This window comes from Saprolegnia diclina (assembly GCF_000281045.1).
Source record: "Saprolegnia diclina VS20 unplaced genomic scaffold supercont1.2, whole genome shotgun sequence".
Lineage (NCBI taxonomy): Eukaryota > Oomycota > Saprolegniomycetes > Saprolegniales > Saprolegniaceae > Saprolegnia > Saprolegnia diclina.
In genome coordinates, this window is record NW_008246069.1 from 1,422,658 (window position 1) to 1,446,058 (window position 23,401).

Genomic DNA, 23,401 nt, shown 5'->3' on the forward strand with positions numbered 1-23,401 from the left:
AATTCCTGGTCTTAGACCTTGAGGAAGGGCGAGTTGGCGTGGTCGGCCTTGACGTCGAGTTGGTCGGCCGAGTTGGAGTGGCGGTACAGAATGTAGTGCTGCGTCATGAAGATCACGTCAAAGAACATGCTCGCAAAGCCCAGCGCAAACTTGACCGGGTTGCCCGTAACCGAGGACCAGTCGTGCGTCGACGCGCCGTCCATGAGCAGCTGCACGATCGAGAGGAGACCGCCGGAAAAGTCGAGCAGCACGTTGTAGATGGTCCAGCCGATCGTCGACTGGCGCTTGTAGTTGAGGTACACCTGCGGAATGTACTTGACGAGCGAGATGGCGAGCTTGACGTAGCTGAGGAGGTAGAGGAAGTTGAGCTTCGTGAAGAACGAGCTCGACGGCGACGCGAGGTGGATGATGAGGAACGCCGCGATGATCGTGAGCGCGAGCGCAATCAGACTCTTGCACACGGTCGAGACCTTGCGCTCGCCACGCGGGTAGATGGTCGTCTGGTAGTACGTGAGCGCGGTCACCGCGACCGCGTGGATGCCAAAGAAGACGTCGTTGACCTGCACCGAGTTGGGCGACCCGTTGTGGAGCGCCTTGTACTCGTCCTGGACCGACTCGCTCCAGTAGAACGACGAGTTGTACACTGTGTAGCACGAGAAGCCGACAATGTTGTACGCGATAAAGTCGATCGAGAGACCTTCGACGTTCTTGAGGCGCCAGTTGAGGAAGATCTGCGGCCAGAAACTCACGCTCCAGCACGCAAAGTAGGTCCAGCCGATGATGGACGAGACGCGGTTGTACGGCGCGGGCACGTTGTCATTGGCGTCGAGGCCAAAGCCAAGGCCAAAGCCGATAATTGCAATGATGGCGACGCCGATCGCCACGCCGTTGCGCTGGACCCATGCGACGGGGCCGTGGATGGACGGGAGCGGTGCTTGCGTCAGCGAAGGCGTCGCGGCGGGTGCAGTGGACATGGTCGATTGGGAAATGAGCGATAACGATAACGTTGACGAAATAGCAAGAGCCGTGTACTGTGTAGACGGCCGGTGGTTGCGGCCTTGGCGTATACCACGTGTTCCAACATGCGGTAGCGCTCGGAAGTCGTGGGAACGTGGGACATACGCATCTGGGAGCGAATCAAAAGCCAGGATTTCTCCGTGTCATGGCGATCTTGGCCACGCGCGCCTCTGAGTGGGGAAAGGAAGCGAGGACGGTGAGATTTTAAACCGCAAAAAATGTTCGATCGTGATCCAAACTCGGAAATCAATCAATGCAATGTGGACAACCTGTCGTTTAGCGTTATCGCAACCGACGCCAAATACCGCGAGGCGTTAGCAGAACGATGCCGTCCATTGGCGGTAGTGTGGGAGCATGACGGGTTGACACGACACACCGTGCCTCCTGATCGCAAGAAGGGTAAACCGCCGTGCGAATGAGGGACCTCAAGTGGGTTATGAGGAACGGTAAGTTGCTGCTTGCCGAATGTTGTAAAACCGGTCTTGCCTTTGTGCTCCCAGAACCCATTTGCGCATTACCACATCCCATGTATCCGGCAAGCGCGCGTGACCGCCCACCGACTAGTTCAATGAATATGAATCTATTCCATCCTCTGCTTTGAAAAAGCGCATGGGTGGAGGGGCTCGAAAGTAGCCGTGCTCTCTTGAGCTCCTCGAACCCACTTTGGTGATAGCTGCGCGTGGCCCGTGCATGTAGAAGAGCGTGTTGTTGTTGAAGTGAGTCTATTTAGATATAATTTACACTGAACTGTTTTGTAGAAGAGCGTGTACGTAGAACATATACCGATACGAGCAGGTGGACGTGGCACGAGGGACCAACAGAGAGGAATGCCGAGTCAAACCTGGCTCACTTCGTGGTCAACTTCTACTACAGTATAGACTTCAAAATGCAGATTGGATCCTCCAGTATCCTGCAACTTCGAATATCTTAACGTTAATGAAATTAGACGCGCGGGATCCACGACATGTCGCTGGTCTCGAGCTTCTCGTAGACGTACGACTCGATACCGTTGCGCTCCTTGTCGTCCTTACCGAGGACATATTGGATGTAGAAAAAGTAGTGGAAGAGATTGTGCTCGGTCTCTGTGTGGCGGCCAAAGTTGTTGAGGAGACCCTTCTCCATACCCGCGACCTCAATCGCGTTGCGCGACCGGTTGCACACGAGGCAGCGCTCGCGCTTGATCGTAATCTTTTGCTCGGACGCTTCGCGCACGGACGTAAAGGCGTCGATGATGATCCCTTGGATCATGTTGAGGAAAAGCGTGATGACAATGATGAAAAACGCCATGTCAAAGACCATCCGCTCAAAGTACCGCGCCGGCTTGTCGTACTCGAGCTCGTGGTTGAGCGTCGACGAGATGTAGTCGCCAAGCCCACCGCCCGAGAGCAGACCTACGACGGTTACATTTTGAAAAATGACGTGGCGCGCCCAGAGCGCACCGTAGCGAATCGTCGTCGTGTAGCACTCAAGAAAGTCGAGCAATGCGCAACTTGGTCGTCGCTCGTCATTTCGTCTTGGAGGAGGAAAAACCCAACGAGCGAGAAAATGTACATGACGATTGCGCCAAAGACGGCCGTGACACCGAGCTTGCCGAGGTTGGTGCGCATGGCTGTGGCCTAGTACTCACCATTTTGCCACCAGCTCTGCAACTTGTAAAAACGTACGATAAAGTTGAGCCGCGAGTTGGTTTCGAGAATGTCGAGAAGCGGAAATCCGTAAAAGAGGTAGGCCCATGAAAATGGCTGCAGCGCCAGCACCGCGCAGAGCGTGTACGCGCCAAAGAGCAACACAGGACCTGCGAAAAACGTGTCGTACAGAACGCAGTACCAAAACATGAGATTGGACGCGAGCACGCTGCGGGGACCGCACATCTCGCGGTACGTGCCAGTGTCGGCCACGAGCGTACGGTGCATGCCCGTCGCCGTGCGCACCGCGGCAAAGAAGGACCTCGTGGTCTCGAGGCAAGCGCCGCAGCCGAGCACTTGGGTCGCACGATCGTCGGCTGAGTACAAAAAGACAATGATGGAAAACGTCGATGCAAAGAGCTCTACCGCAATTCAAGCATGAGACGAGCCAGCAGTATCGTGCGTTGTGTACGCAGTAGGAAAATGACGTGGCGAAACGCACGCCACACACGGTCCGTAATGACCTGCGACGAACACAGCTGGAGCTTGGCGAGCGTGATGTGGTGCTTGGCGTAGCTAAAGCAAAGCGTTTGGACCCAGTGGAATGCCCAGAGAAGGGACGTAAGCACAACGAGCCCGACGCCCAAAACACAAAGAATGAGGTCCATCTAGACAACACACCCGTTATAGCAACAACACGTCCGTCCAAGGGCGTACGGTACCGCGGCGGTTTTGGCGGCAACGTTGCTGGACGTCGGCGCTGTCGACGGGTACTGGAGCGTGAGCACGAGCACAAAGTTGATGTAGCCGGACAAGTACAGCATGAGCTGCCGGAGGCGCCAATTCCAGGATCCGAGGCGAGCGTACAGCCAGTGGCGCTGGAGCCACTGCATCACCCGCAGCTCTTGAGCCAGTTCTCTAGCGCACAAGTATGAACAAGCCAGTCGACACGACCCACACGACGTACTGCGCATGATGCGAGGTGAGCACTTGCAGCGCATCGTCGGCCCCGAGGTCCATCGAGTCGAGAAACCGCTTGCGCAGACCTTTGTCAAAGAACGATGCAGTTGTCGGGAGAAGGAAGAAGACTGTGAACGACGTGCCGCGGCGCGCAACCTCGACCGACACCATTGGCGCGCGAAACCGCCGCATGGCGCCGGCAGCCTTCCACTTCGTCTCGAGCTCGTCCCAATCGAGGCGAAAGCTATCGATGGCCGACGCTCCGAGCACGACGCCGTCGGTTGGCGTAAGGTGGCCGTTCGTGAGACGCAAGACGACATGCACCAAATCCACGCCCGCGACAAACACGTCACTCTCAGTCGGCGTTGCCATAGACCTCAAGACCGCATCGTCGGCCAAAAGCCGCGTGAGGACGCGGTCCGCGGTGAGCGCCGTCGCAAGTAGGTTGGGAATGCACTCGGCCGTCGCGCCTTCAAGGACCGCCAAGAGAGTCTCACTTGCGAGCCGCTGGAGCGTGCGCTGCACCGGCAGCGGTACATCGATGTGGTACACCACGTCGTGCACGGCAAAGTCGCAAAACAGCGAGAGCGCTCTAGACGACGCGAGTTGCAGCTGGTTCTCTTCGTCGGGACCTTGACACGCTTCGATGAAGAAAGCAAAAAGCGCATGCACGAGATACGTGTCATCCAAGGAAACCGGCACGTCGCGCCCGTAGACATCGCGGAGCTGCCGAATGCTCACCGCCAAGAACGATGTCTCGGACCCGCGCACAAAGGCTTGCCACGCCGTGTGGTGGTTCTCGCAGAGCTGCTGCAGCACGACAAGCGCGTCACAGGCGCGATGACGCGCCGCCATCGACATCATGAGAAAGGCGCGGACGCGGTCATGCGCGTCAAGGAACGCATCGTAGAGTGCGTTCTGCGCATAGAGACACCCGCCGGCCACGAATTCGTACGCGAGCTCCAGCAGCTTGGACTCCATCGCGGCCATGTGCTCGTGGATGGCGGTGGACCTGTGCTCGGTTGTGCGCAGCACCGCGGGGGGTGTCGATGACGACGACGACGAGCGCAGAGACGACGACGACGAGGCACTCTTGTCAAGCAATTGGAGTGTTGAGCTGGACGACGGGCTCTGGAGCGGCGGGAGGAAGCTCACGATGAGGTCGGCGACGCCCAGCTTCACGGCCTTGCGCTGCACGTCGCGCCACTCCTTGTGGCCGTACAAGAGCGCCTTGTGCTTTGCCTCTGCTTGGAACGGCCGGCGCCAGAACGAGGCTGGCGCAGACGACTCGTTCTCGACCACATTCACTTGGTCGCGCTTCTCGCGCAAGAAACGAATGAGGCTGGCGCAGACGACGCGTTCTCGACCACATTCACTTGGTCGCGCTTCTCGCGCAAGAAACGAATGAGCGTGTCGAGATCCAGAAGCAGATAGTTGATGGCCCAGCCGCCCGGCGACGCCGAGCTACTCGTATCGCTGCCAACGTCCCAGAGGTGTGCTGTGTGGACCTGACGGAGCCGGCCGACGAGCGCTTGCATCGGATCCTCGGGCGCCGCGTCGTCGACCGACTTTGGGCGCGTGCCGTACGATGCCCGCATCGACGACGATGACGAGAGCGCCAGGAGCGTCGGCGGATGGCTGCCACTGTTGAACGACATGACGAATACGCTTGTGGCGCGCGTTCTTGCTGGGTTTACAGTACTGCGATTGGGCATTGCGGCAGCTCCAAAGAGCTGATTGGTGCACGCTGTATCGCAACAAGAGCGCAGATGCTACCGCATGGACCGCCGGGTCCTTGAAGGCGCCCATGGCCGACTTGTGTTGATAGCTACGATCGTCATTTCGAGAGAGCTCGATCGCTCCTTGCTTATCTGTGCAGTCTAGTCAGTATGCGTTTGGAGAGTGCACTGAGATTCGCTTGCTTGTGGTCGGAGTGCAGCAAGACCGAACCAGATTCAAAGAACTCAATGGTCACATCCAGGAATGATACACATGGAAGCTGACAGCCACGAGTGTGCTCAGCAGTCGTCATGACGTTGTCTGTTGATCGACTAGAGACGACTAGAGCATGTCCTAATCTATAGAAATGGATAAGAGCTACCACGCTGTCCACTTGATGGGCTCCCCGCCGTTGGCGGTCACGTCAACTTCGCACGTGGCGCGCCTTTTGACACGCATCCGGATACGCTAGCACCAGATGGCAGGATTTAGCACTTCTTGTTTAAAGAAAGGTTTTTACCTTGTGCATTGTATCGCATTTTAAAAGCCGCCTTCGTCGTGGGCAGCTGAGGTCTTATCCTAGCGAATTCTGCCGCGCCCTTTTGCTTTATCCGGATGATCGACGGCGGTCTTTTTATTGACAGGTTTTAATAAGCATACAAATAGCAAGAATAGAATGCGAATAATTGCGTTGCAGCGACCGATTGGCTCGCTGGCATATCATCTTGGCGCACCAACTGGCATGGCTCACTTTCCGTTTGGCCATGGCATCGTCTGGCGTCGAGATGCTCGACCGCAGAGACTATACACCGATCGCCGGTAGTACGCCCGTGTCCGGTGGCCTCTTCCACCTTCCGCCGCCCAGCGCCCTCGCCGCGCTCGTCCAGCGCATCAAGGCCGACGTACCGCATGCCACAGATGCCATCGAGGAGCTTACGCGCGTGCTGGCGGCGCCGCGCCTCGAAGTCGAATCGCTCGGCGGGTCCAAGCCCAACAAGCACTGGCGCGTCTCGTACACGCAAGAGCGCAACACGAAGCTCACCATGTACGCCAAAGAAGCGTGGCGCGAGTCCCACGACGATGCGGTCAAGGCCGAAGTCGCCGACGTCATCGCGCTCCTCGTCGCCGAGCCAGCGCACCGCGACGCAACACTGCGTCTGCTCTACGAGTTTGTCGCGGGTGGTTTTGGGTTTGTGCAAAGCGCCTTGTACTTTGCGATCAGCGACCAGCCAAGTCCGTTCCTCACCTTTCTCTCGTCCCATCTCGTGGCCAAGTCGCCGCTGATTTTGAACGTGCTGCAGCAGCTCTGCGAGAACCACCATGCGCAGTGGCAGAGCCTCATGCACCTCGATCGCAACTCGTCATGCCTTCTTCGCGCCTGCGATCTTCTTGCGTCGCTCACCGCCGAGCCGCGCGTCCTCAACCTCGAGAACGTGCACATGCTCTGCGACGTGCTCATGTTTCTCAGCGAGGCGTGCCAAGGTCCGTGCGCGCAGAACCAAGACCAGCTCCTCTCGACGCGCGCCGTTGCGATCGCAGCCGACATTGTTCTCTCGTCCCGCAAGGCGCCCGAGGCCTTTGACGATGCGGTGCCGACGAAGCTCCAGATTACACTGCAGCACCACGCGAGTGACTTGCTCTTGGCGCTGCTCGAAGGCCGGTCGGACGCCCGCGTTCACAAGGCGCTCATTGATGTGTTCCCGATTCAAAAGGTCATGACGCACTTTACGAGCAGCTTCCGCGCCATCAACGAAAAGCTCGGGACGAAGCGACACCACTTTTTCTCGCCGCTCAAGCTCCTCGAGATGGCGCAGTTCTCGCGCACGTCGCCCGATGCACTCATGCGCGCGATGCCCGAGTACAAGGGCGCGATCAACCTCTTGCGCATCGTCAAGAACATGCTGCACCTCGACGCATCGATCGCGCCGGACGCCGCGTGGCTCGAGTTTGCGGCCAAGTGGCGCGACTTTCAGGCCAACGCGATTGTGAAGGAAGCGCTCTCGTACTTTGAAGCGCAAATGGTGTCGGTCGAGGTGACGCGCGGTGGGTCAACGTACACGGTGTACTTTCTCCAGCCCAAGGTCGCTAAGCTTTTCACCGACGAGCTCCGCACGCGGCTCTTGGACGCCATGGACATTGGCACGGAGCAAGCGCTCGACGTGCTTGTCTCGGAGGCTGCCACGTATGTGTTCGATATTCTATTTTTAGAAAATTCGGCGACGTCATGGTTGTGTAGGGATGTGGTCGACGAACTCAACGTGATGAAGTACCTCAGCAAGAACCAGTTTTACTCGACCATGAGCAAGTGGGCGCCGTGGGTCCGCGCCAACATGCTCCGCCTGTGCTTTTACATCAACTTTGTCATGCTCTTGAGCGTCGACCTCAACGACATGCCAGCCATCGGTCTTCCCACAAGCGTTGTGCCCAAGGATGATGCCAAACTCGTTCGACTTTCAACGTTACACGCACGATATTGACACGTGATGTAGGCGCCGTACTTTATCTCGATGCTCGGATTCGTACTGCTCCTCATGGCGACCACGCTCTGGCTCTACTACGCCTTCTCGGCCTTTTGCTTCAACTACGCCAAGCAGCAAGTGTCGTCATTGACCAAGCTCACGCTTTTGCCGGGCGCAGCGATCCGCCAAACGATGCTCGATGCCTTTGCCGGTCCGCTCTATTACTTTGGTACAACACGAGATTCCTTCCCGCAAGCTGTGCTCATGGCAGTGTCTAGAACTCTTCGTGGCAATGTTCCTCGTGGTGTTCTACCTCAAGATGGACACGGGCGTCATCCAGAGCTGCGTCGCTGCGGCGCTCGTGTGGCTCATCTACAGCCTCTTCGCAGCGCTCCGCGTCGTCTCGGGCCAAATCCGGTTTGTCGTCAACGCAGACGCGACTGACGTCACGTCGACGGTGACGAGCATGCTCACGTTTGTCTTCAACGTGCTCTTCGACACGGCGTTTACGGACAATGTACTGCTCATGGGCACCTACGCGCTTTGCTTCCTCCTCGGCGTCGGTCTCTCGATGCCGTGGATGACGTCGCTTGTCTCGACGGGTCCGTGGGGCCTCGTCTTTTTCGGCTTTCCGCTCGTCGACATTCTCGCGACCAATGAAAAGCTGCGCTTCATCGTACGTCCTTTTGCGATATCTCAACAAATGATTTGATTCAATCTACTAGGCGCAAGCGATGCGCAGCAACTTTGGCAAGCTCGGGGTCACGGCCATCTTTGGCGCGATCGTCATTTACATCTTCTCGCTCATTGGCTTTTTCTTTCTCCAAGCCGAAATGACGAGCGACGACGACGGATCTCTCTGCTCAACCTTGCTCGAGTGTTATGCGTCCTACATTCGCTACGGTGCGCCACCAACAGAATGGACACCTTGTCTGAAGTCGCGCGATGTTTAGGGTTGCTGGCGGGCGGCGGCATTGGCGACTACATGTCGTCGTCGCTCGGGCACAACCTCGACTACGCCCAGCCCAAGCTCTACTTTCAGCGCATGGTCTACGACATGGCGTTCTACGTCATTGTCATCACGCTCTTCCTCAACATGATCCAAGGGATCATCATCGACGCCTTCACGTCCGTGCGCGAAGAGTCCGAGCAAAAGGCCGCCATGAAGCGCGACCGCTGCCTAGTGTGCAACCGGTCGCGCAACGCGATTGAAGTCGCGGGTATGGAGAAGGGTCTCCTCAACAACTTTGGCCGCCACACAGAGACCGAGCACAACCTCTTCCACTACTTTTTCTACATCCAATATATCCTCGGCAAGGACGACAAGGAGCGCAACGGTATCGAGTCGTACGTCTACGAGAAGCTCAAGACCAGCGACATGTCGTGGATCCCGCGCGTCTAATTCGGCTGCTGCAATACAACATGTACATGTGCCGACCTGCACTGTCGACGATACATCGCACAACTCGACTAAGAACTGATTCGCGACATTAGAATCAAGCCGATAACAGAGCGTGTAGGGCAGCGCAGTTGGTGCACGAGCACAGGATCATGGACGTCAGCTCTGATGGCGTGTTGTCTACTCCTTCTCGTTGGCCGTAAATCCTAAAATCTCCAAATTCGAGCATTGAATTTGGGCTTTTCCCTTTCCGATTGTTCGATGCATTGATATGTGAAGGACGAGAGGACAACAGACGTGACTATATTTCTCTAATGCAGCACTCTAAAAGAACTTGTTGATGTACACGATTGTGATCATGAGCACAAGCCACGTGAAGCTGTAGTTCCAGAACCACAGCGCGTGCAGGAGACTCGCAATGACCGCGAGCACGACCAAAAGCGACTTGAAGAAGAGCGGGCGCGACGACGGAAGACTCGTGGCGACCGGCTTGTCAAACGTCCCGGTGCTCTTGGCGTAAAACTGGCTCAAAAGCTCTTCCTTGGCCGCAAAGCGCTCGTATAGCCACGTGTCTGTCGACTCGGCCGCCATGACGTCGTCGAGCGTGAACCGGCGCACGTGGAAGTGCACGGCCGACGGGAACTGGCCAAAGAGCATGCGCAGCGGCGACGGGCGAATGCCCGACCGGAGCTCCGGGTACGCCATCGTCATGTCGAGGACGTACGTCGGGCGGAACTTGTCAATGCACAGCGCAAAACCCTTGAGGCGTGGCTCGAGGACGTAGTTGAACGGCGTGCGACCCTTGGCCTTTGCAAAGGCCTGCGACTCGGCAAACGTCTTGGCGTACAGCGCCGTGCCTTCGGGGAACATGGCCAGCCACGTGCCCCATGGTCGCGCGTGGTACGAGTCGATGATGCGACCGAGGCTGTCCTGGTCCTCAGCCCAGTTGCGCTGCACAAACGGAAACTTGAGAATGTTGAGCGCCCACCTACGCTGGCGTAAGAGACAGGCCCGAACATGCAAGGTCGCGCGTACCCGATGAGCGGGACGTTCTTGAGGCCGGCCTTGAGCATGGTCATGATGCGGTCGTGGCGACCAATCTTCATGGCAAAGTTCCTAACGCAGAAATGAGGTTGGGCGCAGCGAAGCGAGCCCGCACCAGTGGAGGAGCCAGTCGATTTCGGTGCGGTGGTTGGAGATGAGCAAGATGCGGTCGCTGTCGTCGAACGCAAACGTCTCGCCGTCTTCGCCGGTCACAACGACATCCATGCCACCGAGATGCTCGAGGATGCCTGAGACCGTGGCGCAGAAGAGCCCCAGCACGACGCGGTAGATGTGCTCGGCGACCGTCGGGCACGTCCAGGACAGCAGCAGCAGCGTGGGCACGACGATGTAGAAGCCAAAGCCGAGCGTCATGAGGATGATGATCACGACGTACATGGCGCCGGCGAACTTGCCCGGGAGCGTCGGTGCGTCTTCGTACTGCGGGCCTGGGAACATGGCCTTGGGGCCGGTCTTGGCGTCGGCCATCGCAGCGAAATTGGGCAATGGCCCATCCCGCTAAGCACGCTTGAAAGGAGCCAATCAGGACGCGGTATGTGCCATGGGCTTCTTCTTTTTAACCAATCAAAGCGAGGTGGTCGGCGTTCGAATTGGTAAGACTATTTCCGTGCCAAAGCGACTGTAATCGCCCGAGATTCGATCAACATCGAGGGATGCAACAGCCGTCAATGTACGTGACTTTAAGCTATCTCGCAGGCAATCAAGTCGCCATTTGTACAAGACGATAGCAAGGACTTGGTTGTGACGTCATCGTCTGATGTGATTGACATGGCCGGATCAGCCACTGTTGAAGCGACACTGCGGGAGGAGTGTTGGCCATGGATTTGGAGTTGATGCATTGACATCACGTTCATACTCCTGCAACGTCAGAACACGAAAAGCTCCAGATGGAGAGATAGTACGTCCGCGACCCAAACGTCCGTTCCACGGAGGTGAATGGAGCTGGAGATTTCGCAGAGATCCACCAGCCATGGTGTCTCTACCTCGCCGTTTTACTATGGACGCCAAGCGTTGTGAGATTGACGGGGCATTTGCTGCGCTAAACACTGCGATTTTTGCCGTGTCGGTAGCCTGCCCCATGGTACAGGCAGAGCCATTTGGGACCACAAGACTATCAGTGTCCATTTCCATTCGAATATCGATGAAAGCACACTATTTCCGTCCAAGCGACATCGCGCGTCAACATTGTCGCGTGGGGATTGGTTAAAACACAGTCGATTGTTCTCCAATCGGCGTGCGGTAACAGTATCATGTTTCACAAGCTTTTTGTTGGAGTGCCAGCACCGCCGTTAATTTAATTATACAGCCTGACCATACCAATGGCAAGTGCGTTCCCAGCGTCGGCCTTCGAATCAGCGCATTTTTATTCAAACCTCTCAGAATGCATGCGCGCCGGCCGCGGATTGGTCCATTTTTGTCGAATTGGGCCATTTCCGAACGCGACGCCTGGCGGATACCCGAGCCATGAACCGCAACGTGCGAGGAGACAATGTAGAGTTCACGGTCAAGGTAGACGCATGGCTCCATGGACCTGCATGAACATGCAGCGCTAGGCCGTGGAAGACCTGGTTCTCTCGGGCACCGAGCGCTCCGTGGTCCGCGTTCCGGCCAACAACATGTACTCGTGCTTGATGCAGAAGACGCAGCGCTTCTCGTCGCTCTTCCGCCACTACAGCAAGCACCATGGCCTGCCCCGCGAGTCGCTGGACTTTTGCTTCATGGTAGCCTTCCTGACCTGGCGCATGGCCGACGCCTGCCTGTTTAGAACCTCCTCAGTCTTGAAGATTCGCCCGAGTCGGTGCACCTGCAAAAGGTACAGACCGCGTTTATGCATGCCAGTATTGACGACGACGTGGCATGCGCAGAACGACGTGATCCACGTGCGCCACCGCCGCCCGTTGGCCATTGTCCCACCACCTCGCCTCTCGGACGAAGAGTACTTTACGTCGATGCGTCGCCTCCTCGAGGTAAACGTCCGCTGCCTATATGCATGGGCTTTATCGTGGCGCGTGCAGAGTGGCGACAATAGCGACGTGGTGTTGCGGGTTGGCGCGGATGCCAAGGAGCTTCGCGGCCACAAGCTCATTTTGACGACGCGCTGCGAAGTCTTTAACGCGATGCTTAGATCAGACTCGATGCGAGAGAGCGAGAACGGCGTCGTTGTTTTGCGAGACGACTGCCCGGACATGGTCCGCCGGCTCCTCGAATTCATCTACACGAACCGGATCGCCGATCTCGCCATGCTCACGGCGACGGTACGACTCCATAAGATCCTGGCTTGTCGCCTCACAAACTGCAACATGTAGCAACTCATTGAGCTCCTCGCGCTCGCCGAACAGTACCTCTTGCGCACGATGAAGGAGCTCTGCGAAGCCGCGGCCGTCGAACTCATCTCGAACGACCACTGCGCCAAGCTCCTCAGCGCCGCCGAGCGCTACAACGCGCAGTTCCTCAAGGACTCGTGCGTCAAGCACATTGTGGAAAACATGCAAGACATTGTCGACGAAGACGCCTTTTGCCACGAGATCCAGCAGTGCCCATCGCTCGCGATCATCATCATGAAGGCCCACAGCGCCCACAGCACGTCGTTCTCGCCCGAGCCCGCGGCCAAGCGACGACGCTTCAACATGCCCAACGAAGAGTCCGACTACGAGTGAAGCGCGTGTGTTTGTATTTAATGGCATCGAACGAGCGTACATACGACTGACTAATCTTGTGGGAGCCCATACCGCGGAGACTCGAGCAGTAGCCTGCACCCATCGATCGAATCTCTGCCGCCTGTCCCGGCGCGTGGGACAGAACCGAGCGTCCACGCCGCCGTCTGAGTCTCTGCGCGTTCTCAGGTGCTCCTGCGACAACATTGACCATCTTGGGACGAGACTTGTAGTACTAGTAGGAGACTAGCGACTAAAGAGTTGAAGGAAGTGCAGCGAAATTAAGTTAACAGTAAGCGAAAAGAGTGAAGAGGGCGAGGCAACGACGACACGACGGAGAGGGCGGGGTTTAGTCGTCGAGGAAGAACTCGAGCATCGCAAGGTCGTGGCCGCGCACGGGCCCGTTGTTGGTCGGCGTGAGGCTCGGCAGCGGCGCGCGCGGGCTCCAATCGGGTGCGAAGAAGCTCGTGTGCGAGAGGAGACTGGTAAACTCGTTCGAGTACTGCGTCGTGGTCGGCGCCGACGAGGTGCCCGAGCTGGTTGAGCTGGTGGCGATGCCATCTTTTGTCCGCCACGCGCTCACGCGCGGCAGCGTGAGTGCCGAGAGGTGTGGCAGCGCGCCGTCGTGGTGCAGGCTGTGGTGGTGGTGCGAATGATGATGGTGGTGGTGGTGCGAATGGTCCCACGCGCTGAGCTTCTTGACCGGGTACGCCTCCATGGACGTGGTGACGTCAAGCGCGCTGCGCTTGAACTTGCGCCGGAGCGCGTTCTCGTCGCTCGAGTAGTCGTCCTGGGACGACGACGACGCCGACGACGACGACTTGATCTTGGCCTCGAGGCGGCGCGACATGCGCATCGCGCTCTGCTTGCGGTCGCTGCGTTTCTTGATCTCGTTTTGCTTGCGCCGGTGGAGCTCGCAGAGCATGAGGAGCTTGCCGTTCTTCTTGGTCGTGCGCATGTTGGTGCACGTGCCCGTCTTGTACTGGCACTTCATCTCGGGCGACGCGGCTTGCGGCGGCGGCGACATCTTGGTGAGGAGCGACGTCAAGTCGGCCCGCGGGTACGTGCGGGGCACATCGTCCTCTGACGTCATCGACGCCGTCGGGCTGCTGCATGCAGTGCCAATGAGGTGCCGGAAGGACGTGGCCGCAGTCGGGAGGTTGAACATGATGGTGCTGTGGTACTTGTCCAGGACGGCGCAGGTTGGGATCTGAGGTGTAAGAGATGCATCGCGCGACGGGTCCGTTTCGGTAGAGTTCAGATCTTTCCATTTCCCGATCGCGCTTGGGGCCGGCAAATAAGGCTCCCAGAAATAGTAGCCTCTCCGCCCAGATTGCACTTGCCGTTTGTATGCAAACTGAGAATCTGGCGCCAGTGGCTGTATATCCTACCGCTTGACTAGACGTTGGACCATGCACCGTGCCCGTACGTACATCATTGATGTATCCATCCGTGCATAAATACATCTGAGAGCTTGGGCTGTGTATGTGGCATGTGGCCAGACGAGGTTGATTCGATCGTCGCCGGCCTTGTTTCGACTTTTGCCGTGGAAGGTCGTCGCCACCGTTATCACGGCGTTGCTCACGACGTGTGCCACACTACATTGGCAAGGAGGTTTCCTTGCCGCTGGTTCGGCGAGATGGGAACAGTGGCATCTTGCCAGCACTGCACCTACGCTTCTGCACAACGACATTCTGAAGTACGTCACCGCGCTCACCATCGTGCGAGTGCGCTTCCGAGCGAGAGGGCACGGCGCCACTTGCACTGGGTTTCCTGTCGCAGATACCTCGCTCAGTAGCCCTTTGTCGTCGTCGTCTCGGTGACAGAGTCCTCCGCCTCGGTTTAGATAAATATCTTTCGATAGCCAGCGTCGAGGAAGCCACGTCGAATTGAGAAAAAAGAAGACGTGGCGATCTCGCCACCACCCACCATCACTTGCGTCCACGCACGGTTGCGGTGCCAGCGCAAGGTAGAAACGGCATTTTCTTCCGCGCTCCCGACCCGAAAAGGTTGTCACTCGATGGGAGGATGCCGTCATCATCCTGCGGTATGCGTCTTGCACCACGGTGCAGTGGCCAGTGGCGGCACCAAGTGATTTCGCGTCGACGACCTTTGGCGCCGCGTCGCAAATTGCAGAGATATCCGACAAACTCAGATTCGTTGCGCCACGGAGGAAACGGCTCTTTCGCTCCCCTAGACCCTAGTCACGGCGCAACGGGTGGTGCAGAACGTTCCATGCGACCAAGCGATGCACACTGTAAACAGAGCGCGCATGTTCGAACCTCACATGTTCGTATACTTATATATCAACGACTCGACACTAGACATCTACTCTGGGGACGACACGCAGCCGTTGCCGCCTGCAATCCGGAGGCAGTACGTTGACGAGAAGAACGAGAGCGCGTTCGTCACGAGGGCGTAAATGAGCACGAGGATGAAGCCAATGATGGTGGCGGCACCGCCAATCTTACTCGACTCCCCGCGACGCTTGAGCAGCTGCACATGGCCTTTTTGGCGGGGGAGGAGCACGAGGAAGACTAGCGCAGCGAGCTTGACCGTGTACGAAATCAAAAAACAGTACGTCGCCTGCCAGCGCACGGTCGCGTCGTCGCGCCGAAGGTCGTCCCGCGACACGTCAAAGAACGAGTCGACCGTCTTGTACAGGACAGGGCCAAAGAGGTACCCGAGGTTTGAGACGGACGACGTGAGCGAGTAGATGAGCCCTTCGTTACCAACGTCGGCAATCTCGACACTGGCGTAGGCGGAGAAGAGGAAAGGAACGTTCATCGGCTGGTCCATGAGCATCGTGCCCGTGAGGAACGCATACTGGTTGCGGTTGACGCCCCAAACACACGTGAGCTGGACCAGCGCGCGCATTGCGACCCAGAGAATGCTCGACCAGACAATCGACGAGCGCCAATCCCAGTGCAGCGCGTACTTGCCGAGGGCCCACATCGTCACAGGACCAAAGAGACCGCCGACGAGCGAGAAGAGTTGCATGTTGAGCGACTCGGCTTGGACCCAGTCGGACGTCATCGGGCTGCTCACGGTCTCGTCAAAGAACGAGAAGACGTTGCTGAAAAAGTTGTAGGCGCAGAATTGGTACATGACGCGGAGCTGCACGAGCTGCCAAAAGCCTCGAAAGTAGTGGCGCAGCGAGACGCGCTCGACGCGGATTTCGACCATCCACCAGATCGAGGCGGCGAGGCCAAGGAGCGACGGCACGACCAGAATCCCATAGACGACCGACGGCGTGATCGACCAGTCAAACGACCCGCCGTACTGGTAGCTGTTCATGCAAAAGCCCACGAGCAGCGCCGGAATTTGCCGGAACGAGTCGCGGACCACATAGCACGTCGTCTGAATGCGGCCACGCTGCGCGATGGGTTCGGACGAGACCGCGACCATGACCGAGCCCACGGTCGCCAGCGTCGAGAGCAAAATGAAGAGACCGCCGCTGTTGGGCGCGCTCGCGTTGATGTAGTTGGCCTTGTCGTGCGCCGAGATGTTGGCGAGCGGAAGGCCATCGAGGTCTTTGCGGCCATAGTATGGTGCCGGAAACGACGTGGCCGCCATGAGCCCGCAGCTCGCGGCGCAGAGGACCCACCCGATCATCATGTACGACCGACGCTGGTAGCCATTGATGGGAAAGCAGTCGGAGATGATGCCCATAAAGATCTTGAGACTCCATGGCAGACTCATGAGCGCCGAGTAGGACGCCACTTGGTACCCTTGCATCTGCAGGTAGACGTTGTAGAGCGGGTACGCCAAGGCTGGGAGCGTCCCGAGGATGAGGCCGATGCCGGCGTACTGCGTAAAGAGCCCGAGGGCCTCGGAACTGAGAAGGTGGATGGCACCACCTTCGCGGAGCGCACCGTCGCCCGTCTTGTCGAGCATGCTCTCGTCGTAGTGCGTCGAGCTGTCGTGGAAGACGGTGTAGTCATCGAGCTGCTTCTCGTCAAAGAGCCAGACCTTACTGGTCGTCTCGGACGCCTTGCTTGCCGTGCTGCTGTTGGCGCTATGGGCCATGCTCATGCGGGGTACGGCGCAAAATCACAACTGCCGCCCGAGAAAAGGACGCAGCGTTGTACGTAAGAACGACGCCAGCTGGTTGGTGGCAACATTGGGTAAAGCCACCGTGGGTGGCCGCTCGCCTCGGAAGCAAATCTGGTGCGAGACTGCAAAAGAACATCCTGGATGCCTGGGTGTTGCGTCCACCTCCGTCACGAGAGGACGTATCATCATCGTCGCGGCGTCGAGTCCGTGGATGCGCAGTTACTACATCGAATTACCATCGGTTCAAACCTCGGCGACGCTGAAAACGAACGCCACGCGCGCGGGTGGTTGCGAATTCGCTTAACAAGTGCGCCCACCCGCTTCTACGCCAAGACGACCAACGCGGACAGACTGGATAGAAAGGACCCGCGATGACTAACCCAGCATGCGGGACTGTACTTGCATGAGCGAATTTGAGCAAACGGCAAAGTGGCGCGTTTTGCCTCGGACCTCGCTGCGCATATGGGAAAAGCCCCTTCTTTTGACTGTCCCGTGCCAATCTGCAGTGTACTGCACGGTAGCACAGAAGATGCACGTGCCACGTATGACTCGACGGCGGCGACGAGTAGCCACAAACAATTCTACAAACCTTGAAGCGGACGCGACATCAGGACAGGCGACACCGTCCCATCGCCCAGTGTACCTGCAACGAACGTCGTCCTCCCACCGCTGCTCCTTCTGCGCTAGTGGCGCCTTGCGTGGCTTTGTGCCCAAGTGATGGAGGCAGCTGGACAGACATGCGCTTCTACAGCTGCCGCAACAAGAGCCACAGATTCACCCGAGCTCTTATTTCGCGGACGCCACGTGAGCAGGACGCAAGTCTCGAGTGTCTATGCAGATTGTAACTATGCTATGACGATGGCTCGATGGATAGCACGGATGCTTGGCAGGCGTGTAGCGGTCGCGCGTGGACGTAGCGTTGCACCCATTTCCTATCACATGCATGTTAGTCTTCCCGCCAAGATGCACGCAACATTGTATTGCCAGGGTCCAGACAATGGTCAAGTGGCGGCCACCAATCACTAGGATAGAACCGCTCCCGCCCGCTAGCTGCACTGTGCGTAATGCAGCGGATGTCATGTTGTTTCTTTCGTGCATACACGTGCAAGCCCATCCTCAAATCTTTTCCGCTAAGGACGTCGATATGTAGTCATCGTTGGTGGAGTAGAGGCTCCGAGCGTCGTAGGGGCCAACGCTATTCGCACCAGTGCTCTGAAAAGATCAACGCCGAACAGGATTCGTCGAGAACAACATATCGCGGCCGTCGTAGCGACGCGACGGCACAGAAAGGACATCGCTCTTTGCACCATCTCGTGGCAGCACCTTATATGTACTACGTCGTTTGGGCGCACTGTCATCGTCGTCGTCGTTGTTTGCACGCACTGTTGGCACTCGAGACGCCTGAGGACGAGCCATCATTCCACTGAAAACATGTGGTACACTGCCAGCCGTCCATTTTTCCGACCACGTGCTGGCTCCAGTGGCACAAAAAAGAAATCCAAAATGGACTTGAATGTTTGGTTCACAGAGTCTACCGAACCTACGCAACCGCACAGAACAAGAAAAGTACAATTCGCGAGCTGCTGATTCTGGTTCGGTGGCGTGGCCGCCAAGGAATTGTTGCGGGTTTGACCTCTTTGTCTTCCTCGCGACACACAAGAGCAGCTACGAGAGCGTACTTCATGAGCAAACTTGATTCTTGCAACTCCACGCATGGATCACTGGCAAGGACAACAAAGGTGGGTTTGCGCGATTACGGTGTACCTTGATTTCAGGACGCGTCAACAGTGATAGGCGCAGCGCACCGACCAGGTTTGTATGCATGCGTGCCGGCAAGCTACTCGAGCGACGATTACGTGCGCAAGCAGTCAAGTCGTGTGGCGGGGTACTGTGTAAAGTAGCGCGCGCACAGCGCTGATAGCTCCCAGCGCGCCCATCGTTCTCCTCGAAAGGCCATCGCAGTGCAGTGTACTACCTCGAGCAAACGCACCGCCCGTGGTACACTGAGTAGCTCCTTGGGTTGCACCTTCTGGCTCGGAGAGGTGATCGTCGAATTTATTGCTTCCTTCTGACGCCAGATTGCTGGCCATCAAGGCGCCATCGGCAAGGGCAAACCACGGCAACACCCAACGCCTCGAGCGACTCATAGCAGCCTCGTCTTCCGAGAAGATTCGGGTGGCAGGATCGCTGTTCTATTCCAAACACTCACGCAGTGGTGCGGAGGTCGAAAATACTGTAGCGCCCGAAAATGTCGAGCAACGAACGAACGATCAACCATAGCGTCGCAAGCTGTTGCTTTGCACAAAGTTCGATTGCAGTGTCGTGTTCGAAACGAGCTGGTTTGTTTCAAAAGTTCCAGCAGCCAACGTTCCTTGGCCATCAACCTGTTCGCCTTCACGAAGAAACGCGAGAAGACGACGAAGCCTTTTGCCGGGCACCAGCTCTGGGCACCTGGTTCTACAATCTGGTTCAATATTGCTCACACAGCTCGCCGCGCCGTGGTGCCTTCGCTTGACGAGTCGCTCCATGCCCTACGCGCCGACCCTTGGTGTGCTCGCTACCTCATTCCCAACTCAAATTGAGCCTCGACCAAGCGCCCTCAGCTTGACGTACCGGCCAAACCTCACGAGCGCACTAGGAAGTCCACCATCTTCACTATATAATTGCATGTTAATAACTCATTTCAACAAATATTGCTTACACAGCGATGCACTGCTCTGGTGGCAGTCCGGAACGTTCTCGCTGTCTTCCCCATCTGTACAAATCATCTCTCTTACGGCACTTAGGTCACTTGGTGCGGCGTCACGGCACGTTGGAGCCGCTCGATCTGCTCGTCGACGCTCATGCCATCGCATCGCCCCTCGGCGAGGATCGGGACGCGGTACACGCCAACCTCGCCCGTGCTGTCGCCGACGACAAGGACGGGCGACGACGGTGCAAACGAGATGCACGTGCACTTCAAGCTCACGTCGTCCTTTGGAAAATGCGTCAAAATCGGGTCCAGAATCGACTGCTGGAGATCCCAAATCTCGATGCGGCCGTCTTCCGTGACGCTCCCAAAGATCGTCGCGTCGTTCGGGCACCACCCAATGCCATAGACGCCGTGGAAGAGGTCCGCCGATCGAAAGTTGAGCATCTCGTGGGACTCGCCGTGGTGCCACAGCTTGACGCTCCAATCGGCCGAGCACGAGAGGAAGACTTCGTTCCAGAACGGCGACATTTGGACCGCATAGACCGCGGCCGTGTGGCCAAAGTACGTCTCGAGGTACTGCTCGTTGTACGAGCACGAGCACTTGTGGATGTTGCCGTCTTCGGTACCCACAAAGTAGACGGAGCTGTCGTGCTCGGCAAACGCAATGCAGTTGCCACTCGCTTGGCGCGCAATAACACCGTCGATGCGCGCCTCGCTGCCCAAGAGCGGGTTGGGTACGCGCTTGAGCGTCATGAGGTCCGAGAAGCTCAAGCCCTTCTTCATGCTCCACTCGGTCACGCGCCCGTCGCTCGATATCGACACAATGTTTTCGCCCCGCTCGCTGCCCTTGTGTACCCACTTGACCTAGTCGTTTAGTCTAGAAAATGGACACCTTGTCCATAATGTGATGGATACCTGCCACACGGCATCGAGATGCGACCCGTTGTTGTTTTCGCTAGTGAGAACCGGGTCGGTCTCGTCCTTGCGCGTGTCGTAGAGTGCGACAACGCCGTCGTGGAAGCCGACTGCGAGCATATACGGCTGGCTGCGGCTAAAGTCGATCGACGTGGCGCCGCACGGCAGCACGTAAACACGTTCTGGGAACTCGGGGTTCTTGAGCGACCAAAAGAGCACAAGGCCGTCGGTGGTGTCCCCGGCTTCAAACTGCCCGTACGACACGGCGAGAAGGTCGTCGTTGACGGGGTTCCACGCCTAACGACTTGCGTCAGATACCGCGATAAGAGCAAAAGCACAGACAAGACACGAAACGGTGCGGCCGTCGGTCAAGCTGCAGCGAAAGCCCCAGAGCTTTTCGAGCTCGGCCGGCTCGTACGGCGCGGCGTGGACGGCGCTTTTGGGAGGCGCGAGCCCGGGCGTCGACGGCGTTGTTTTGCGTGCGTCGATCGACAAGGTTGGGAAATTACGGTACAAGAGGTGTCGGTCGTGGTAGACGTTCTGCTGCACCGCGCGCTCGAGGACCTTGAGGAGCTTGTCGAGCGCCGAGGACGCGAGGACTTTGGTGGTTTTCTGGCTTGCAATGATCTCGCCAAGGTCGACGTTGGTGTTGGCGGCCGAGTACGCATTCTCATGCTTGCCACCGTCGTGCGAGTTGCCGTCCGAGTTGGTGCTGCTCCGCGAAATCATATCGGCTTGGCTGCCGCTGTTGGAGATGTCGCCGCTGTTGTTGTTGATGTCGTTGGTCGAGAGCACCGCCGTTGACGTGCTCTGCCCCGGCCGACGCAGCACTTGCGAGTTGCTCGTCGACGACGCGCCACTCCCGGCCTTGGAGACGCGCGAAAAGTTGGCCTTTGAATCGTGCGCGCCTAGAGAGAAAGTGCAATTTCAACTAAAGACACTAGTGTGCACGGACCGCCGGCCGCGCCGTGGTGCCCCGGTGTACTCGGTTTCGGCTTGCCCAAGGTGCGTTGCCGGGCTTTGAGGTCCAAGATCACGTCGGCGCCGTCGACTGCGAGGAGACAGCCGGGCGAGGCCAAGCTCGCATTCACAATTTCATCCACTTGGCGCGCCAGCTGCGCGTCGACGTTGTCTGCGTCCTGCTGCGTCTTACTAGGGCGCGACGGGTCCGCGCCGTCGTCGTGCTCGTTGCCTTGCACTTCGTCGTTGGTTTGCGCGCTAACATATTGGCAAGTTAGCACAAATCTATCAAGGTGTCAAGTCGCACCAGTCGAAAATGTCCCAATCGGTCGCGTTGCACGACACGTCGCGGGTTGCGGGCGGCGCGGTCATGACCTCCTTTGTCTTTTGAGCGAGCTGCAGCGTCTGCGTCCGGTTCTCGATGTAGTTGTCGCTGCCTTTTTTTCCACTGCACATCTAGTTACCATATTGTCTGTTTCAACTTGGACAATATGGACATTGTCCTAGTACCTCGAGGTATTTTTTGTTCTTGGTGACAATCACGCCGTGCACGGGCGTATCTTGGCCAACGCAGACACTGAGGAGCTCAAAGAGCATGATCGTTGGTGTCTCGGAGAAGAGGATCGTGACGGGCCCCGAGACAACCTTCTTGGGCGCTTCCTCCGACCGGTCTCTCCTAGAGAAAGAGATTGCTGCGTCTGTCGATACCGCTACGGCCACGCACCGCTCACTGCTTTGGCCGTTGGTGGGCACGGCCTCCATGGCATCGTCGAGGCCAGAGACGAGGCCACCGTCGCCGTCGCCGTCGTCGGCCTCGAGCTTCTTGGCCACCACCGGGGGCTTGGCCGCCATTGTCGGTGGCGCGCTCGCGAGGATCGCATCCAGCGTCTTGGCCTGTTCGGGGGGCGCCGCTTCGGGCTCGCCCGACGCAACCACCGACGAACTCGATGAACTCGCGCTGTCGTCGGCCGCCTTCTTGGCCCGGCGCGTCGTCTTGTCGTTGGTCTTGATGCGCGTGAAGAGCAGCGACTGCGGCGTCACGTTGACGCCATCGAGGTATACTTGCGCAGCTTGCGATCCGCCGCCAGCTCCGCTCCCGCCCGCGACCTTGCGACTCGACTGCGAGAGCTGCGATGCGCCAATGACGCGCGACCGGGACGCGGCCTCGTTGGCGCGCAGCTTGGAGCCCGCGATCTTCTTGCTCGCACCAATGTTCTTGGTCGACGCCCGCGGGGCGCCCGTCGAGCTCATGGTCCCGCGCCTTTTCAAGATACCGAATAACGGCTGCGAACACGCAACTTTATTTCCATATCATCACTCCACTCGCAATACAATTACCACAATACAATAATATATTGTAGATATACAATATATTGTCCGCTTGACCACACAGGCCGTAGTTCTAGGTCATAGGCATTTCGCCCACTGTGTAAGCACCTCAACCTTGCTGCTTGCGCTTCCGAGGCGCTTCGGACGCGTCGCTTCTACGCCGCCGTCGTCATCCTCGAACACGAGTCGTACGTAGAGCGTGAGGGCGACAAGGCGCCAGTGCTTGTGCTGCATCTGATTCACAGGCGGCTCCGCATCGGACCCGTAGACACGCGCACCGACGTCAGCAATGCACTACGCCAACCACAGAGTCTCGTCGAGCGTCGCCGCGACGTCGAGCGCGCCCGTTGGTCGATGCGGCGACCACCGAAGCCGCGTTCGTCGCCAACCGCAGCCAAGTTGCCCTTTTGATTACCAACCTTCTGCCATATGGTGGGTCGACAGCACGCGCCGTGAGCTGGCGCCGTGCTCCATGGTGTGAGCTCGGACATTCACTTTGCCTTTGCACGCATGGCTCTCTTCACGCCCCTCACTGTCGGTAGCCTCTCGCTGCA

The 23,401-nt window shown here is 57.9% G+C and overlaps 9 protein-coding genes across 9 annotated transcripts in view; 3 read left to right on the plus strand and 6 right to left on the minus strand.

Annotated features, from left to right (window-relative positions):
• On the minus strand, window positions 1-1,016 carry SDRG_01077 (hypothetical protein). The gene has a single exon (XM_008606590.1). It carries the CDS (start codon window positions 972-974, stop codon window positions 12-14), a length of 963 nt encoding a protein of 320 aa, XP_008604812.1. The 5' UTR covers window positions 975-1,016; the 3' UTR covers window positions 1-11.
• A 909-nt stretch (window positions 1,017-1,925) lies between these two features.
• Window positions 1,926-5,260, minus strand: SDRG_01078 (hypothetical protein; the record flags this gene model as incomplete). The annotated part of the gene is made up of 7 exons (XM_008606591.1): window positions 1,926-2,408; window positions 2,457-2,633; window positions 2,682-3,064; window positions 3,115-3,310; window positions 3,365-3,560; window positions 3,610-4,922; window positions 4,970-5,260. 7 exons carry the CDS (start codon window positions 5,258-5,260, stop codon window positions 2,262-2,264), a joined length of 2,703 nt encoding a protein of 900 aa, XP_008604813.1. The 3' UTR covers window positions 1,926-2,261.
• Window positions 5,261-6,081: 821 nt separating this feature from the next.
• On the plus strand, window positions 6,082-9,411 carry SDRG_01079 (hypothetical protein). The gene is made up of 6 exons (XM_008606592.1): window positions 6,082-7,503; window positions 7,558-7,765; window positions 7,811-8,009; window positions 8,059-8,456; window positions 8,506-8,683; window positions 8,734-9,411. The coding sequence occupies exons 1-6, from the start codon at window positions 6,086-6,088 to the stop codon at window positions 9,180-9,182; spliced, it is 2,850 nt and encodes a 949-aa protein (XP_008604814.1). The 5' UTR covers window positions 6,082-6,085; the 3' UTR covers window positions 9,183-9,411.
• Window positions 9,412-9,465: 54 nt separating this feature from the next.
• Window positions 9,466-10,749, minus strand: SDRG_01080 (hypothetical protein). Its single transcript, XM_008606593.1, has 3 exons — window positions 10,339-10,749; window positions 10,215-10,295; window positions 9,466-10,167 (listed from the first exon to the last, which is right to left on the minus strand). The coding sequence occupies exons 1-3, from the start codon at window positions 10,707-10,709 to the stop codon at window positions 9,504-9,506; spliced, it is 1,116 nt and encodes a 371-aa protein (XP_008604815.1). The 5' UTR covers window positions 10,710-10,749; the 3' UTR covers window positions 9,466-9,503.
• A 931-nt stretch (window positions 10,750-11,680) lies between these two features.
• On the plus strand, window positions 11,681-13,211 carry SDRG_01081 (hypothetical protein). Its single transcript, XM_008606594.1, has 6 exons — window positions 11,681-11,750; window positions 11,795-11,962; window positions 12,007-12,054; window positions 12,107-12,208; window positions 12,257-12,496; window positions 12,548-13,211. The coding sequence occupies exons 1-6, from the start codon at window positions 11,706-11,708 to the stop codon at window positions 12,896-12,898; spliced, it is 954 nt and encodes a 317-aa protein (XP_008604816.1). The 5' UTR covers window positions 11,681-11,705; the 3' UTR covers window positions 12,899-13,211.
• On the minus strand, window positions 13,157-14,197 carry SDRG_01082 (hypothetical protein). The gene has a single exon (XM_008606595.1). It carries the CDS (start codon window positions 14,061-14,063, stop codon window positions 13,245-13,247), a length of 819 nt encoding a protein of 272 aa, XP_008604817.1. The 5' UTR covers window positions 14,064-14,197; the 3' UTR covers window positions 13,157-13,244.
• Window positions 14,198-15,164: 967 nt separating this feature from the next.
• SDRG_01083 (hypothetical protein) lies at window positions 15,165-16,948 on the minus strand. Its single transcript, XM_008606596.1, has one exon. The coding sequence runs from the start codon at window positions 16,928-16,930 to the stop codon at window positions 15,224-15,226; it is 1,707 nt and encodes a 568-aa protein (XP_008604818.1). The 5' UTR covers window positions 16,931-16,948; the 3' UTR covers window positions 15,165-15,223.
• A 2,632-nt stretch (window positions 16,949-19,580) lies between these two features.
• On the minus strand, window positions 19,581-22,788 carry SDRG_01084 (hypothetical protein). Its single transcript, XM_008606597.1, has 7 exons — window positions 22,243-22,788; window positions 22,029-22,194; window positions 21,826-21,974; window positions 21,514-21,776; window positions 20,901-21,466; window positions 20,559-20,855; window positions 19,581-20,507 (listed from the first exon to the last, which is right to left on the minus strand). The coding sequence occupies exons 1-7, from the start codon at window positions 22,767-22,769 to the stop codon at window positions 19,734-19,736; spliced, it is 2,742 nt and encodes a 913-aa protein (XP_008604819.1). The 5' UTR covers window positions 22,770-22,788; the 3' UTR covers window positions 19,581-19,733.
• A 531-nt stretch (window positions 22,789-23,319) lies between these two features.
• SDRG_01085 (hypothetical protein) overlaps window positions 23,320-23,401 on the plus strand; it is a gene marked incomplete at both ends in the record, with an annotated part of 1,313 nt that continues 1,231 nt past the window's right edge. The window contains one exon of the mRNA XM_008606598.1: window positions 23,320-23,324. Coding sequence (XP_008604820.1) covers window positions 23,320-23,324 — 5 coding nt within the window. The remainder of the gene's footprint in view (window positions 23,325-23,401) is intronic.

Excerpts from the sequence above, each read along its gene's own strand:
- SDRG_01077 (XM_008606590.1), bottom strand. The coding sequence starts at position 974 with ATGTCCACTGCACCCGCCGCGACGCCTTCGCTGACGCAAGCACCGCTC.
- SDRG_01079 (XM_008606592.1), top strand. The coding sequence starts at position 6,086 with ATGGCATCGTCTGGCGTCGAGATGCTCGACCGCAGAGACTATACACCG. Across the intron at positions 7,766-7,810 it reads CCAAGGATGATGCCAAACTC|GCGCCGTACTTTATCTCGAT; the intron begins GTTCGACTTTCA and ends CACGTGATGTAG. Across the intron at positions 8,010-8,058 it reads CGGTCCGCTCTATTACTTTG|AACTCTTCGTGGCAATGTTC; the intron begins GTACAACACGAG and ends GGCAGTGTCTAG.
- SDRG_01080 (XM_008606593.1), bottom strand. The coding sequence starts at position 10,709 with ATGGCCGACGCCAAGACCGGCCCCAAGGCCATGTTCCCAGGCCCGCAG. Across the intron at positions 10,296-10,338 it reads ATCGACTGGCTCCTCCACTG|GAACTTTGCCATGAAGATTG; the intron begins GTGCGGGCTCGC and ends TTTCTGCGTTAG. Across the intron at positions 10,168-10,214 it reads AAGAACGTCCCGCTCATCGG|GTGGGCGCTCAACATTCTCA; the intron begins GTACGCGCGACC and ends ACGCCAGCGTAG.
- SDRG_01081 (XM_008606594.1), top strand. The coding sequence starts at position 11,706 with ATGAACCGCAACGTGCGAGGAGACAATGTAGAGTTCACGGTCAAG. Across the intron at positions 11,751-11,794 it reads ATGTAGAGTTCACGGTCAAG|GCCGTGGAAGACCTGGTTCT; the intron begins GTAGACGCATGG and ends ATGCAGCGCTAG. Across the intron at positions 12,497-12,547 it reads TCGCCATGCTCACGGCGACG|CAACTCATTGAGCTCCTCGC; the intron begins GTACGACTCCAT and ends TGCAACATGTAG.
- SDRG_01082 (XM_008606595.1), bottom strand. The coding sequence starts at position 14,063 with ATGTTCAACCTCCCGACTGCGGCCACGTCCTTCCGGCACCTCATTGGC.
- SDRG_01083 (XM_008606596.1), bottom strand. The coding sequence starts at position 16,930 with ATGAGCATGGCCCATAGCGCCAACAGCAGCACGGCAAGCAAGGCGTCC.
- SDRG_01084 (XM_008606597.1), bottom strand. The coding sequence starts at position 22,769 with ATGAGCTCGACGGGCGCCCCGCGGGCGTCGACCAAGAACATTGGTGCG. Across the intron at positions 21,975-22,028 it reads AGAACAAAAAATACCTCGAG|ATGTGCAGTGGAAAAAAAGG; the intron begins GTACTAGGACAA and ends TATGGTAACTAG. Across the intron at positions 20,508-20,558 it reads ATCTCGATGCCGTGTGGCAG|GTCAAGTGGGTACACAAGGG; the intron begins GTATCCATCACA and ends CTAAACGACTAG.